Source organism: Zeus faber (assembly GCF_960531495.2).
Source record: "Zeus faber genome assembly, chromosome: 1".
NCBI classification, from domain to species: Eukaryota; Metazoa; Chordata; class Actinopteri; order Zeiformes; family Zeidae; genus Zeus; species Zeus faber.
The window spans coordinates 27,619,825-27,636,807 of NC_137193.1; the positions used below are offsets into that span (position 1 = coordinate 27,619,825).

Sequence of the window (16,983 nt, forward strand, 5' to 3'; positions counted from 1 at the left end):
ACCACAATGTCTCAAATTTCCTTTAACTTGATCTTTAAAGGTAAAAAAAAAATGTAACTCTCACTGACCATTGTGCTAATGATATTGCTGACCAGAACTAATGTTGCCGCCCTGTCAATCCTCTTTTTCTCTCTCTCCTTCTCACTCTCAGGGTCGAGTGGGGTCCATCTGTGTGGTCGGCCCCAAGGGACAGAAGGTCAGTCCACATTTCATCCCAAAACTTGGGAATACCAAAAAAAAAAGCCTTCCCTCACATATAATGACTTCAAGTTGAGGATAACCTTGCTGAACTTGGGTGCTTCACCAGGGTACCGTTGGTGGGGTGGGACCTGAAGGACTGGCCGGGGAGCCGGGCAAGCCTGGACCTCCAGGATTACCAGGGGTCGGAAAGCCAGGACCACCTGTAAGTGTGTTCTTATGGTCATTTGAAGGATTTTGCAAAATAACAAGGCGTTGAACATAGCATCTTTTCTTGGCCAACTCAGCTCCCAAGCTCATCCATGTTATGAGCTTGGCGAGAATGGCCACAGTTTTTTTTACTCTCCTTTGTTTAGATTCAGATTTTCTTCATTCCTCATCAAGTCCCAAAAGCTTTCTTTTTTTCTTTTTCCCATTGGCATGTTGGCACTCAGCTTTTGTCAGTAGTGGATTAACGTGAAACAGTGATGGAGTTGACTATCTGTAGTTTCACTGGAGTGACAAGGTTCTGCTTCTTTCCCCATCTCAGGGCCCTCCAGGTCAAGCAGTAGGTTCCAAGGGGGACAAGGTAGGATTAAAAAGATTGATGATTCAAATACATCAGACTCAGATTACAGGACCACTGTGCATAGTTAGAAGAAAACGAGTCTATTTAGACATTTTGTGTTGTGGTCTCTGTCTACAGGGGGATAGCAGTCTTCCAGGGAGAGACGGGTTACCGGGAGATCCAGTGAGTGTCTTCCATTAAAACAATGGTTCCTTCTTAGTCATGTACTGTACTGTATCTAGGCACTAACAAGAGGCAAAAGGCTGTGGGGACATAAGCCTGTTCAACTGAATTGCTGCTGTGGTTTTTTTTTGTCAGGGACCAAGAGGACCGGGAGGGCCAAAAGGAGAAAAGGTTGGCCTTGTTTTTCTGTCTGTAAATCCCTCTATCTCTTTATGTGTCTCTTAGGGATGTCACAATTATATAATAATCGCCTGATGGCAATTATTTCAGCAGATTGTGATTATTTAATGAAATCGTTAGGGACTCCAATCATGTCTGTTCCCACCGAAATGTCATGGTCACTTTGAGAAAATGTTAAAAACGTCACACTAAATGGTTGGGTTTCATCAATTGGATTGAGGCAAATTAACTGTCTACCCAAATGTTACTGCACAAAGGTATACACTATAAGTACACAGCTCTGTGGATTACTCGATTGGGATTGGTCAATAGTGGCAATAATCTGTTGTTGTTACGGAATATCACTCCTCCGCCTCCCCCTTTCTTGATGGAAGCTCTTAAACTAGCCATATTAGTTCTAAAATCATTACAAATCAGTATTGCGTCTCAATGTATTATTTTATTTAGCAATTAGCCCTGTTATAAGGGGGATGTGCAGCCAACCGGTCATTATCGCAAAATAACCCCCTTCAAAATAATCCAAGAACCCTCTGCTTGGGGATATTTTACAATCATGACTGGCTGGCTGCACATTATCCCTTACTAATGAGCTTATGCTATGTTATTGGCATAAAATGGACAAAAAAGACAATTCGATTGTCGATCATGACAGGCCTACTAACCCTCCATCTGCTAGTGAAGCTATATTTAACCTCTATCTTATGTTTGACCTTTGTTTCTGTCCCAGGGCGATGCTTGCGAGGTGTGTCCCGTGCTCCCCACAGATCTGGGCAACACGGTGGCACTGCAAGGGAAACCTGGACCTAAAGGAGAAACCGGTCTTCCAGGGATCGGAGACAAAGGACTCCCGGTAGGTACAGTGGGAACCAATTAGGAGGCACCACCATCCGCCCCCTATCTAATTATTTTGAAGCCTCCTGCTTTATGACCTTTACCAGTACAGTGGGCTCTGAATTGTGGCCCATAACTTAGCCACTCACTCCATTCAAAGAAAGTGTTTCGTGTTTTTTTCCCATTGCATTCTGAAGGAAAGAGAGAGTGTTTTTATTCCTCACCTTGTAGGTCTTGTAGGCCCTTATTGTACCATTACATCTCCGAGGCAAAGGTCCTTTGCAAGATACTCTGGCGCTATCAACCGAACCGAGAAAAATGAATTGCGTCATATATATATATATATATATAAAACTTTTTTTAAAAATATTTATTTATTTATTTATTTTCCCAGTTGTTTTCACTTTTCCTTGTTCCACCGTTTTGCCTCGGTAGGGAAGAAAGGGGGAAATGGATTCGGGAAAAGGGGGACATATATTTCCAGACCCTTATGAGCTCCTCGGCCACAACGATTTCCAGTAGGTGTGATGGCATCCATCCGTCACACCTGGTTAGAGAGAGCGGAGCAAGAGGATGAGACCATTAGATAGATAGATGGATGGATATAAAGATGGAAAGATAGATAGGTAGATGGGTAGATAGATAGAACAATAGACAGATAGATGCGCAGAGAGTAAATGAGCCAAACCAATGTTACACTAACTATACACTCGGCCCTGCTCTCCTGTCCTCTTCTATCTCCCACCACCCTCCACCATCCCTTCTTCCTTCCCTCCACACGCTCTTGTCCTCCACCAGGGAGTTCCGGGCGCAAATGGAGCGTTGGGACAGAAGGTACGAAATTGTCCACCTCATCTCCTGCAAATATGCAGCTTGCGGTTTGTTTTTGCCGCCTTGGTGAAACATGCGCGTGACCCATGCGTGTTTGTTTGTAGTTGAGTTTTTACAGCAGGGGAAAAACATACAATTTGCATCACAATTAGCATTAGCAAACATAGCCCATCTCCCCCAGACTCCCCCTAGACCTATTGACTTATTAACATTTCTAATCAGGGAAGAACAAGTACTTGATCTTACATGTACTTATTGTGTTAAAAGTACAAGTAATTGTCATATCCGGAGCCCTGATATGACAGAGATTATAATAATAATAATAATAATAATAATTATTATTATTATTATTATTATTATTATTATTTGATGTTATTATTATTATTATTGTTATTAGTATTAGTATTATTATTAGTATTATTATAGATAATATCTACTGTTATTTGTATTATTAGTATTATAATTACTATTCTTAATTTAAATTATTATAGATTGTGAAGTGCCTATACACCTTTTCTCTGCAGATGAGTTCTTATGCATGGCCTGATTACAATTGACAAAAAAAATATGTTTTAGTCATTGAATATAAATGAACCCTGTTTTGTTTAAAGACTAATATAAAGTGACATAAAAGTTAGAATGGTAGCAGAGTAAATTGAAGACTGAAGTACTAGTAGAGATATTTACTTTTAAATATAGTGGGGTAAAGATTCTGAAAAAGTCTCCAAAACGGATTATACTTGACTCGACTTAAGTCGACCATCGCTTCTGAAGGCGTTTGAGGGAAATCTTTTTTTTTATTTCTTTGTAATTCTTAGTTTGCCTTCACCCAATGAACCAACATACTGTATGTGATTTTCAATGTGTATGCATGTACATGCGGCACTTTATTGGTGTTTTCAGTACCTGTTAGGTTTGTAAACACCCAATACCCTCATACTTCCAATTCCTGTACAGGGGCTCAAAGCAAAAACACGAGTATCTCAGAGTGTGTTGGGACTAATTTAGCTCCTTGGGCATCCGTGCTTCTGTGTGGTTCTTTTTCGGCAGGGGGAACCAGGATTGGCTGGCGCAAGAGGCCAAAAGGTCAGTTGTCCTGTCACTGTTAGACACGGCAGATAAACAATCTCTGCCATGGCGTTAATGTCCGTCGCCACCTCCACAATTAATTTCTTTTTGCGTGTGTGTATGTGTATGTGTGTGTGTGTGTATGTGTGTGTGTGTGTGTGTGTGGGGGGGGGGGGGGGGGCGTTTGAGCACTCACAAACAATTCTCTGCATTTTGGGTTTCGCGGGTGAACAAACAGATGGTGTTTAATGCCTGGACAAATTGCGCCAGATAGTCCTGACTATTAAAAAGTCATTGGAGCGTACCTCTCTGTGATTGACCGATTGTCTATAGTTATCCGAATTGTGCCAATGAGGGACTGGAATTTGGATGTGAAAAATAATAACCGAGAATTTGAGAATGCGTACGACAGCCCTGTTTGGGTCCATGTGCTTTTCCCAGGGGGAGCCCTGTGCTGTGTGCCCCACCTTGGGAGAGCTCCCAGTCAACCTGCCGCCTGGCCCCGCCTCCCAGACCCTGCAGCAGAGGGGCCTGAAAGGAGAGCCCGGAGCGGGAAGGAAAGGGGAACAGGTCAGTGAGCCATTCCTGTTTGCTCCTGCAAGGAGGGTCGAGGAATAGGGGCTTTACTGTCACAGAAACCATTTGAACTTAACTCACAGTACATAGGAAATTTGGCTTTTTTCCACAGCAGAAACTTCAAACCAAAATTGGTTTCACTTGGAACCAATAGAGTCGGAAACGTCAGGGCAGAGTTTGTAATATTGAGCAAGGCTGATTGATCAAATGCAAAGAAGCTCGAGGATCGCCAAGCACCCCAATCCTCACTGCCATAGAAAAATGGAAAGAACCCGAAATACAGCATCCAGCGGACCGACAACAAAGTTCAAGCACTTATTTAGATGGATACCAAAATGACATATCTAACTAACCTTAAGGGACTTCTAAGGTCTATAAATAGACTATCGACAACCGTTTAAAACAATGAAATCAAAATACATTTTTCTTTGTGTATTTATTCATTCATTTATGTATTTATTTTACTTATTAAAAACCATGTATTCACTTGTTAATATTGTATTAGCTTATTATGTATTTAATTACTTTTTAATTCATTTATTTACTCATCTACTTATTTATGTATTTATTCCTCTTTTCCCCTCGCATGCTTTTTGTGCATGCGCACGTGTGCCTCACATTAGCATGTGCGAGGTGACACCTCCATTAAAAACTCTTTCTCTCCCTCCCGCCACAGGGGGAGCCAGGACACGTCGGATTATCCGGCCTCAAAGGAGAGAAGGTAAGAAGCTTAAACGGCAAAGTAGCTCTGAGAGGCACCAGTCCCCGGTAGACGGGGTCTTCCCCCGACAAAAGGGTCCCGAATCAATGCGGGGGGGTGTTCACATAGTGGAAAACCGAACTTGGCCGGGGGGAGATCATCACAGCGGTACACAAATTTTAGGCCCGTAAAGTGTCTACTTTGGGGGATTCTACTCAGCGGGGAGCTTATTAGTTAAAAGGGCTTTGGTAGCTGGAAAAGAAAGAGCCCGTAAGGGGGGTGGGAGGGGACAGCGGTCCTCGGGGGAAGGAAAGGGTTTATTCATTTTTTCCATTTGTCATGAACATGTCCACTTCTAAGAACGTTTTAATCCCCGATGTTCACAGGGCAGCGCGGGAGGCAGAGGAGCTGACGGGAGAAGCGTGAGTACATACGTACCTCTATGAAAGCGAGAGCTCGTTGCTCCTGATGCCCAGCTGTTTTTTTAAGACGTTCCGATCCTAAGACGTGGTGTTTGTTGCGCCTGTCACAGGGCAAAAGCGGACCGCGGGGAGCCGATGGCAAGGATGGACAGAAGGGGGATAAGGTCAGAGGACAGAGCTGGGCGTGAGATTTTTGCGAATTCCGGTCACGCCCACCGCCCTTGTAAGCTGTCTCTTCTAGAAGCGAGGCAAGGTGTATTGTGGTTCCGTGAATATTTCTCTCATCGGTTCAGTACTTTTGTCACAAGGTCAGTGTTGCCATGGAAAGGTACGATATTTTGCCGGTTTGTTTTTATTAGGAAGACAAGGGTATTGAGGGTTTAGGACATATTACATGGGGTTAAAAAAGGTGTTGTCTGTTTATTTGGCAGGGGGAACAAGGGCATCCCGGTCTTGGTGTCCAGGGCCTCAAGGGTGAAAAGGTGAATCTGAATGTTTCTGTGCTTGTTTCCATCGTGCGCCATTGTGCAATCCTCTCACCCCCTCACCTTTTTTTTTTCAGGGTGAGTGCAGTGTGTACCAGCCGGCCGAGGTTGGCAGCGGGCCTGGCAGTATCAAACTGCACGCCAGTGCGGCGGTCGGCACTGCGGGCGAACCGGGACCGGCGGGTCCGCCCGGACCCCCTGGACACGCCGTCGACGGCAAACAGGTGAGATGACTGCCCCTGTTGGTTTTTGAGATAGATAGTCAACGATAGAGGTTTTGTAGGAAGCAAGTAAAATCCGATGAATTGTCAAATACGGATGTTTTTGAACTCAAAAGATTAATAAAGTAAAGATTTATTCAATTTTTACGAACGACTCTTCGTTCCTTTGATTCAGTTAGTGTAACGCACGGTGAGTGAAGGAGGACTTCCGGTGAACGAAGAATGAGAGTTAGACGAGTCTGGCAGCGCTGAGTTTTGAATTGAATATTCGCCAACGAAACAAACGGACGGCTCTTTGGCCGGAGTAATTCCTGATTTTGTTCACTTTGCACCGTTTGCACCGACTACCCACGAGTAGGTTCTTCTTTAACTGCAGGAAAATCCCCTTTTCCCCTTTTACTTACAGCCTGTTGCAAACCGGTCACTTTTCATTTGAGTTAATCTGAACCAATTTCAATTTCTCTTTATTGACTCTCGGGTTGTAATTTTAAGGCCAATTACAGAACAAATGGAAACCTAGAGAAGCTTAAAATGGACAGGGAAGGGATCGATATTCTGCCAATTTCTTTGTGTTTCAAATGCTAGTTAGGCTCCTGTTTTTGTGCCCAGCCTGCAGAATGGCGAAATTCAAGTTTAAAAACTCATGAATATTTATTGATGCCCTAGCAGAATGAAATGGATGGTTCTGTGTCTCCACATGCAGCTCTGCATTGTTTTTAATGTCTTTCTGCAAGTTAAAGGTTCTTATTAAGCCGTTTTTATTCCCCGTCTGGTCTTATCCGCTGATGAACTGTTTGGGTTTTTAGCGTAGCTTGCGGCCACTGCTCATTGTCTTGTTTTAGTGCCCTTATATGAGGTTATTATTTATAATGTTATTGCTTTTTTTATTTTGTACTCATTGTTTTTAGACTAGAGCTACCGAATCCTACCAGTATTGTAGAAACAACAGCATTTTTAAAAACATTATTAATTCCCTAATTTAAAAAAGCATTCTTTTTCAATCCCACGATCGGCAGTTAAAGCTCTATTTGACAAAACAAAACAACACTGGATTTTACCCAAAGGGGGCATGGATTATTCAAGCCGGTTATTCAGTTAGAATATGCAGGGATTCCCTCGTTATACCACAAAATTGAATTTCTAAGTTCGATAAACATCTATGTCCCTCCTAACGCCTTCCCATGAAATTATTTGTATATCCGCTTTAAGCTTTATTGGTCATGATTTTTATAGGAACGGATAGAACCCTAAAGTGCTACTAGCAGATTACTGTGTTTGTGTCCATGGGTGGACTGTGCAGTTCTCCGAAAACAACCATATTTATGCAATAATGTATTTATGCAATTATTTTTGTCCACATTTCTCTGTCTTCACATGTGCAGGGACTACCAGGTCCTGTTGGTGCAATGGGAGAAAAAGTAAGTTCTTAACAAGAGGGTCAATAACCTCAAAATGTCATTTATATATATATATATATATATATATATATATATATATATATATATATATATATATATATATATGCAGAGACATGCATACACATGTCATAGCCAATAGCTAATTCAGTCTACTTATATACTTATACACTCATCCTCAATTTAAAGTCATTCTAACACATACTGGCAAGCGGTTCTGGGCATTCTCTGTGTCTAGAGACAATCCAGCCCACCTTAAACAGCTCCTTGAATAACTTTGGGAAATGAGACCAAATTAGGCTCAGCAGTCATCGCCTAAGGGTAAACTCAGGCTGCCTTAAATACTCCGATAACCGCCGGGACTAATAACATAATCATTCCACATCTGATTTAATGATACTTCAGGGGGGAAACGCAGACACTTCACCTTGATTTAGATTATTCGGTATGACGTTAATATACAAGGAAGACAAACAAACCTCTACCCCTGTCAACCCCCTAACTCTTTAAGAAAAAGTGTTTACTTGAAAAGATTCTGGCTACCTTAAATGACCTTAGATCTTGTGTGTTCTTTTGAAGTAAAGACGAACATGTGTGGATAGAAAGTATTGGTAAGCTCTGTGAGAATCAACACAGTGAATGTCAGGGCCAGTAAAAAAAAAAATCAAGTTCCGTAATTTCCAGGGACACCAGGGAGCTCAAGGAGACAGAGGGTTGGACGGAACGCCCGGGGTCGCGGGACTACCTGGAGAGACCGGCCGAGATGGACTCATGGGCCTGAAGGGTGAAAAGGTGTGGAGTGCATGGACCGTGCGACAATGAGCCAGAACAACTTGTCTTTGTTGTACTCGGAAGATCTGTTTTGGTTGTTATTATCGTTGATACCATCAATTATAAAGCTTAAGGGTAAAATCAGTAAAGTTTTATACGCTCATTGTGCAAATTGATCGCGATATTGCCATGATATACAATGCAATATACATAAGAAAGTCCTCCCGACTAGATGCACTTTTACCGTGATGCTCGTCAGAAAGGTTGACCATCATGGGTTTTTAACAACAGTAAAAACTAAGATGGAGCTACGGTAATGTAGGCCTAGTGTCCTTGTAATCGTTCCACGTCTACAGTTAACATCTTCTGCATTTCTACCCTGAGTTATACTATGGACTATGGAGTTCTACTATCTGCTATGGACTATCTGTTGTACTATTAGACCATTCATAGTTCAGTATTATTTCGTTCCGGTGTTTCTAGTTGACTGGTTGGTAGCGGGCATCCTGGATCTGCCGTTATTTATCCTTTCCCATTTGTTGTGTGCAACCAGGGTGAAGCTTGTACCAGCTGTTCATCTGTAAGTGCCTCCGTGGGAGACGGTGTCGCTGTGCCGGGACCCAAAGGAGAGAGGGGGGATGCCGGTTCCCCGGGAGAGGGAAAGCCTGGCAAACATGTTCGTTTGTTCCAAAAAGACAACAAATAAAGACAAAAAAAATGGGTTTAGTTAAGAATCACATCTGGCTTTTCATTAGGTTTGCTGACCTTTTTCTCTCTTCCAGGGAAAACCAGGATTACCAGGTGTTCAGGGGCCTCCAGGGGCCAAAGGAAGCCAGGTGTGAATGCTGCTGTATTTGTGTGTTTGCAAATGCGTCGGCAGGGGTCTGTGTCGGTTTCTTTAGGTGCCTGTGATCTCCGAGTTTGACATCTATCGATCGGTGACGCATTCTGATACTGATGTTGTCCTGCCCCCTGTAGGGAGAACCTGGAGTGGCAGGCGTTGGCCTTCCAGGACCTCAGGTACAGTGACCCTATTGTTTCCCCAGTCAACCCAATAAAAAACCCCAAAAACGACGGTACTAGATATTCAGCTGATTCAATTCACCTTCATCCTAAACCTTACTTTGCCATAAATCTTCATTCTTGGAAACAACATTTTATTTGTTGTTGGGTTTTTTTCTGCCGATTTCACCATAGAACCAATGATGCTATTATCTTGCTGTATTCCAGAGATGCTGGATGCGGGCTTCACTTGGCTGGTTATAGTCAAAACAGTCAAAGCTCCACACGCACATCTCTTCGTTCTTCTAAACAATTTCCTTATTAGACTATTATTACTTTCAGATGGCTGCAACCGCTTAATTCCTGCTGCGTATTTTAAAGTATTCTTTGACCACCCCCCCACCCCCCTCCCCATGCCCCCCTTTCCATCATTTTACAGGGCGAAGATGGACCGAGAGGGTTCCCCGGAATGGCAGTAAGTTCCACCTAATAACGACCACCCTCTCTGCCTCCGAGCAGGTTGTGGGCTATGCTCTAATTCTAATCTCCTTAACGTCCAGGGTCCTTTGGGAGACAGAGGGCTGCCTGGACCCACGGGCCAGGCCGGTGAACAGGTAGCTTGGATCAATTTTACTGGGTGCAGCAACATTGCAACTGCAACAATAAACCTAACCTAAGTTAAACCTACTTTTTTATAAATTGCAGGGTCTCAAAGGTGGCGTTGGACCTCCAGGGCCTCAAGGGCCGATAGGTGTCGGCGTAGCAGGGCCACAGGTGAGATACTAAGGTGTCAATCATCCAATTTACAGCGCTGAATTTGAATTATAGCGTTGTCGTTGGATGTTAGTTCATATTGTTGCAAACTGTTGGAAAATGTTTCCTTTTTTGTTGTTTTTTGGCACCAGGGGAAAGATGGCGCCCGGGGCACCAACGGATTGCCTGGAGCTGACGGTAGACCTGTGAGTGCACTTATTCCTGTCTTTGTTTTTTTGCAACCGAGAATATTGGAATTTTAATTGTCTCGCAGCTCCTGGGAGTCGGCCTTGATTTTGGCGTCGTTTAGAACCCAGCGCGGCCATGAACGGAACGCCACGTCGGCTGCCATCACATCTTCCTGTCCCCGCGATCTGATCTGCACTCAACCAGCTGCCCCTGTGAGCTTTCTTCTGGAACAACAAAACCCAAAACTAACTGTGTTTCCTATGTGTGTGTTCTGTTTGTGTGTGTGTGTCTGTGTGTGTGTGTGTGTGTGTGTGTGTGTGTGTGTGTCTGTGTATGTCTGTGTGTGTGTGTGTGTGTGTGTGTGTGTGTGTGTGTGTGTGTCTGCGTGTGTGTGTGTGTGTGTGTGTGTGTGTGTGTGTGTGTGTGTGTGTGTGTTTTCCACGTCGGCACGCTTGTCTCCAACTCTCGCAGGGACGTGAAGGAGCCAAGGGGGACAAGGTAAGTCTACCGTTTTGTTTGGATGAAGGGGACTCGGGGATAAGGGGGGTGGAACAGATGGTAATCGCAAGAGATGGTTCAACAGCCCACACACTCACACACACGCACACTCTCACACCCTTTTACGTACACACGGAAACCATGGTGCACGCTCAAGCGCCAAGGGGCTGCCGACGGGAGTAACTGCCGAGGTGACAAGTCTACTGTCGCTGGCAGACGAGAGTGAGTTTTTAGGCGCCCTCAAAGATTGCCTGCATGAGGCTATTAATTACCACGTTCATCAGCGCTAGTGTGTGTGTGTGTGTGTGTGTGTGTGTGTGTGTGTGTGTGTGTGTCTGTGTGTCTGTGTGTGTGCCTGTGTGTGTGTGTGTGATTTTGACGGGAGCGACGGAGCAAGGAAGGTGACGGAAGAAGAAAAGGGGGAAAAACCTCAAAAAGGAGAACTTGTTTCATGTTTAAAAAAAAAAAAAAGCCCAAAAGAAACGCCCGTCAAAGTCCCGTTAACTTGGCGCTGTTGGAGCTGCCTGCCACGTCAACACCTCCTTTTCCTCCTTTCTGCATACTCCCACCGGGCGACGGATGAATAATAATAATAACGTTAAGGGCCGGGCTGAGATATAATCCCGGCAGCTTCAAAACAGGAAGCTTCAGTTCTTTCACCTTAAAATGGAGATAACTTTGGTTCATGGTGTCTTTTGGATGGATGTCTTTTCAGGGCGAAGCAGGGGAGTGCAACTGCATAACGCCACCATACACGGGCGCAGGCGCGGGCGGTCCGGTGAGTACACATGCACGCGCACACAAACAGAGACACACACACACACATACACACACACACACACACACACACACGTAGGCACACACACAAACACAAAGACACACACAGAGACACACGCACATGCATAAGGAAACACAAATTAGGCTTCGAGAGTATTTTTAACTCCTCAAAAACATGATTATATGTCGTCTACATACACATGAATGGTCAGGAAGTACATTTTTTTCCAAGTTAATTTCTCTGTGGGGGGAAATCAAGAGGGAAATACACATTCATGCACATCGATCCCGCTCTCTCTTCCTCTGTGTCTCTCTGCCTTTCTCTTCTCTTTAACTGGGTTTTTATATTTGTATATAATAAAGTTATTGTATTATTCTCACTTCCCATTGCGATTCCTTCTGTATTATGTTGTAATTCGGAGGGCTCTTCGCTTCGCAGGGGGCTCCAGGAACTGTCGGAGGGAACATGTGGCAGCCGGGGCCCCAGGTCTGATTTGTCATCCACCCATCTCCGTTTCAACACTAGAAAACTATCTTTCCATTGCTTTTGTAGTCACACACAGTTATCTGTGTTTTACATGCTAACCTATCCATGTAAATGTTGTCCATCACTTTGCGGTTGCAGGGGCCTCCGGGACCCCCTGGCCCGCCGGGACCCCCTGGTCCTGAGGGCGTCATCGGAACCCAAGGACCCCGGGTAAGATGGCGGCACTGGGGATGTGTTTGCAGGTGGGGATGGGGGTGTCACCCTTTCAATTCACCTGAATTGAACTCTTGATTTGAGCTTTCAGCTTGGGCAGCTGGGTCATTTTAAAGCGCTAGCATTGTGTTTGCGTTAGCGTGTGAACGCAAAGCGGACGAATGTAATTAACAGAATGCTTTGTGACTGGAAAGGGAATGGACAGTACCGTAGAAATGTACGGAGCGCAGGCTGCGCTAGCTTGACGTTGTTTGTGCAACAGCTAGGTCCGAGCGGCTTTGGGAAACTGACTAACAGACGTGGTGCATCGTGCGCTAACCTGCCGGGGTATTTTAGGTTTTGGGGAAAGTTTGGTCCGTCAAGACATGAGGAATTATTTGAAGGTCCTATTTATGAAGCAGGAAAACTCAGAGGGACCTTCAAATAAAGCACAACTCAAAGTTGCCGAAAAGATGAAAGGCTTGTTGACAGTGGTTTTCGAAATGGTTCTAATAACGGTGGTGGTGAATTTATGAGTGGAATCATGTCTTTGACTGGGAAGCAGAAAGCAGCAGGCAAAGCAGCTTTTTAATCCCAAAACAGCACTTTTGATCAAATCGTTGAGTATTTTAATCCAGGTTGCTGATTGCTTTTAGTTCAGAATCAACCTTGTTTTTTTTTGTTAAGCCGCTTAGAATTCTCAAAGGGAAAAGTCAAATGTGTAATATTTATTCCGGAAAGATAAAGTAAATTAATTAAAAGTATTTTATTTTATATATAATTGTTTTGCAGCTTCATGTGTTGGTCCTATTGGCCAACACATGAAGCATGATAGACGTAGACGAGGTGATTTTACGGGGAAAAATACACTTTTTAAACCAAACTAACAACGCTTTTGCGTTTTTCTGACTCGTTACCATGGAGAGGTTTCGTTTGAAGTGCGATCAGCTCCTTGTCTTGTCCGTAAACGCTTCTGCGCTGCCTGACCGTTTGTTTGGAGGTGAGGAGTGGCCGTGACTTCCAATTGGCTACGAAAGACCACTTCAACCTCAGTTCCTTCTTTCAGGGTATTCCCGGCAACGACGGGGCACCGGGGACACCGGGTGTGCCCGGCTACAGCGTAAGTAAATTTTAAGAGCGAGGGGTGTGATGGAAAGAGAGTGGATGGGAAAGCGGGATTTGGGGTTTGGAAGTTGCTCTTTAGCCACATTCAATGTCATGTGCAGACATGTAATCCCAGAAGGATTACGGCCTTGTTAAAATCGTGGTCTCACCATCAATGTCTTCAACCATCATTACAATTTACATTTGAAAATGTTTAAATAACAAAATTGATCATATATAAAAATACAATAAATATTTAATTGAATTAAATAAATATAGGACATATTTAACATAAATATTTCTGAACTAGAGTGGGGTTTCCCAAAATCGGGTTCTATGACCCTTATTGACCCATTAAGAATAGCAAGGTGTGTGCAGCAAAAAACATTTATTTTTTAATTTTCTGAAATTAGATTTTTAAACCGACACCACAACGTTAGCAGCAGATACTCTAAGTCCTGTAAGTTGCGAGGTGGGGCCCCCATGGATCGGGCTTGTTGTTCCAGCACATCCGTGTCATGAACTCTTTGTCATGACAAGGTCACTCTTTCTCAAACCATTCCTGAACAATTTCTGCATTGTGGCAGAGCGCATTATCCTGTTGAAAGAGGCCACTGCCATCAGGGGATACCGTTGCCATGAAGGGGTGCACTTGCTCTGCAACAATGTTTAGTTAGGTGGCACGTGTCAAAATAACATCCACATGAATACCAGGACCCAAGGTTTCCCAGCAGAACATTGCCCAGAGCATCACACTGCCTCTGCCAGCTTGCCTTCTTGCCATCTTCCCCTTGTGCATCCTGGTGCCATCTCTTCCCCAGGTAAACAATGCACACACACCTGGCCATCCACATGATGGAAAAGAAAATGTGATTCAGCAGACCAGGCCACCTTTTTTCATGGCTCCATGGTCCAATTCTGACACCCACATGCCCATTGTAGGCACTTTCGGCGGTGGAAAGAGGTCAGCATGGTCAGTCTGACTGGTCTGGGGCTACACAGCCCCATACGCAGCAAGCTGCCATGCACTGTGTTTTCTGACACCTTTCTATCATAACCAATATTAACTTTTTCAGCAATTTGTGCTACAATATCTCTTCTTGGGGATCCGACCAGACTGGCGAGACTTCGCTTCCCGCGCGCATCAATGAGCCCATGGGCGCCCATGACCCTGTTGCCAGTTCACTGGTAGTCCTTCCTTGGACCACTTTTGGTGGGTACTAACATACTGGGAACCCCCCACAAGACCTGTCGTTTTGGAGATGCTCTGACCCAGTCATCTAGACATCACTTTTTGGCCCTTGTCAAAGTCGCTCAAAAGTCACTCCTTACACTTGCCCATTTTTCCTGCTTCCAACACATCAACTTCAAGAACTGACTGTTCAGTTGCTGCCTTATATATCCACCTCTTGACAGGTGCCATTGGAACAAGACAATATAGTATTATATTATTATATTATTATATTATATATATTTTTTTATTCTCCTCAACTGTCAGTGGTTTTAATGTTGTGGCTGATCGTTGTGTGTGTGTATATATGTAAATATATATATATATATATATATAAATTACTCCTGAATTCCTGATTAGAGATTTAATTTACATTCATTACTAAAAATAACCTAATGAGTTGAGCAAGCTAAATGGGATGTATTTCATTCAAGGTATTTGGTTTTTGGGTCGGCCTGTGATTGATTTCAACACACTTCCACCGTTTTTGATTGTGAACAGGATGCTCGTGTTCCCCCGTCAACCCTGCGTAAACTCTGTCGGTTGCATCACCAAATATGATGTCAGCCTTATGAAATAAGTAAATATAAAAATGGGCTTCCCATCCTCAAACGATGGAATGAATTTGGGCACCACAAATTCAGTCCCAAAATCTGTTACCTCTTCAAACTTGGGACAAGTTTCTCAATGTTTGGGAATCAAACTCACTGTAATAACGAGGGAATACATCTGTACTTCCAGTCATCAAACAGCCAGAACACACATGAGAACAAGATGTTATGCGACTGTGTTTCATAGTGCAAGTACAAGCCAACGGCTGAATCACAAAGCATTTACTCTGAACACATGTTTGCCATTAGTCTCTCTGTCTCCTTTCTCATACAAAGTCTGACTCTTTCTTTCCCCCGTACTTATTCCCAACACCGCTGGCAATCACTTCACACATCCCTGGTTTAAAATAGGAGCCGGATCCCTACTTTTAACCACAGTGGAAAATAATGGCCCCCCCTTTTCAATTGGAAAATCATTCAAATAACCCTTTGCACAGAGGAAACAGATCAGGTTGATTTTAATATATTGTGAAGTTTATGTTTTGCAGACGAGTTCACCTAAGGCCTTGATTCTCGACCGTCTTCATATCGAGGACCACAGCCACCGAGGCCATTTGATTTGATTTTTGTCTCTGGGGACTCTGCAAAGTTATTGTTCATTTAGAATGATTTAATATAGCTAAGTATAACTATTATCATGAAGACTTAGTTTTTTGGGGACCTCTTGGAAGGACCCCTGGAGGTTCCCTGGAGCCCAAGTTGAGATCCAGTGAACTAGAGTAGAGGTGGATGTATCGCTCATGGACATGTTATGTTTTACAGAACATTTGTCCTGAGCCTTGCTAGACAATCCCTGGAGACATGTCAGAGACAATCTGGGAGCTAGGGGAAGTAGGAAACCCTGTCAGAGAGAGTCTTGGAACTAGGAGACATTCTAGTAAACCATCTTGGAGCTAGGAGACAGTGTAGGAGCTAGGAGATAGTCTAGGAACTAAGAGACAATGTAGAAAACAGTGTAGGAGACAGTCCAAGAGCTAGGAGACAATATACACAAAAACCCATGACAACCTGATGACATGTACACTTATGCAGTCTCCTATGTTGTGTTCTAGCTCCCAGACTGTGTTCTTGCGTGTTTCCTAGCTCCAAGACTGTCTCCTAATGTAGTGCTAGCACACAGAGGCTTTTTCCGCCACGTAGGACCATTGTGGAAAACGTCCCTCCTTATAGCCAGCGGCGTGCGGCGTAAAACAGCTTTTTTCATCTAATGGCCTCAGTTTGAACAATGTCAAATAGGTGTATAATCGTCTTTGAAACCAGTCCAGGTGCTATTGATGGACTCTCTGGGTTTAAAGGGCCCCCTGCATCAATCTCTAGCCCAGCGCCCTTTAGCATAAATGTAATCGGTCCCACTGCGGGCTGCAGTTATGATTCACAATAGCAAATGACTCGATGGGAATGGATCTTGAATATGTGTGTCGAGGAGACACTCATAAAGTATACTATTATCTGCTATTACTATTATCAGGACATAAAAACTGTATTCATGAGCTTGTTATGCCTGTGTCTTTTGAGCTTCCTCATGGCCTCGTTCTACTCTCTGTACCCCTGCGTGTTCCTGTTCACTTAAGAAAACCCTTTGCAGAATTACTCTAGTGTGGAGTTCTACTACCAGCTATTCCACTTACTGTGCAATGGCTTCAAAAAACTGCCAACACTCTAACTACGTCCTAACTACGTCCTCACTTTAATTAAAACACATTCATTGGGG

General features: G+C 43.8%; 1 protein-coding gene across 5 annotated transcripts in view; it reads left to right on the plus strand.

Annotated features, from left to right (window-relative positions):
• Nucleotides 1-16,983, plus strand: part of col16a1 (collagen, type XVI, alpha 1) — an 82,454-nt gene that overhangs the window by 43,746 nt on the left and 21,725 nt on the right. For 4 of the 5 annotated variants that reach the window (XM_080004716.1, XM_080004718.1, XM_080004717.1 and 1 more), the window contains 28 exons: nt 152-196; nt 308-403; nt 728-766; nt 884-928; nt 1,064-1,099; nt 1,836-1,958; nt 2,738-2,773; nt 3,821-3,856; nt 4,280-4,408; nt 5,091-5,135; nt 5,501-5,536; nt 5,647-5,700; nt 5,968-6,018; nt 6,099-6,245; nt 7,625-7,660; nt 8,342-8,449; nt 8,982-9,104; nt 9,211-9,264; nt 9,407-9,448; nt 9,870-9,905; nt 9,991-10,044; nt 10,136-10,204; nt 10,336-10,389; nt 10,844-10,870; nt 11,586-11,648; nt 12,087-12,134; nt 12,273-12,344; nt 13,393-13,446. In XM_080004716.1, coding sequence (XP_079860842.1) covers nt 152-196; nt 308-403; nt 728-766; nt 884-928; nt 1,064-1,099; nt 1,836-1,958; nt 2,738-2,773; nt 3,821-3,856; nt 4,280-4,408; nt 5,091-5,135; nt 5,501-5,536; nt 5,647-5,700; nt 5,968-6,018; nt 6,099-6,245; nt 7,625-7,660; nt 8,342-8,449; nt 8,982-9,104; nt 9,211-9,264; nt 9,407-9,448; nt 9,870-9,905; nt 9,991-10,044; nt 10,136-10,204; nt 10,336-10,389; nt 10,844-10,870; nt 11,586-11,648; nt 12,087-12,134; nt 12,273-12,344; nt 13,393-13,446 — 1,758 coding nt within the window. The remainder of the gene's footprint in view (nt 1-151; nt 197-307; nt 404-727; nt 767-883; nt 929-1,063; nt 1,100-1,835; nt 1,959-2,737; nt 2,774-3,820; nt 3,857-4,279; nt 4,409-5,090; nt 5,136-5,500; nt 5,537-5,646; nt 5,701-5,967; nt 6,019-6,098; nt 6,246-7,624; nt 7,661-8,341; nt 8,450-8,981; nt 9,105-9,210; nt 9,265-9,406; nt 9,449-9,869; nt 9,906-9,990; nt 10,045-10,135; nt 10,205-10,335; nt 10,390-10,843; nt 10,871-11,585; nt 11,649-12,086; nt 12,135-12,272; nt 12,345-13,392; nt 13,447-16,983) is intronic. The other variant, XM_080004719.1, reaches the window with a different exon arrangement.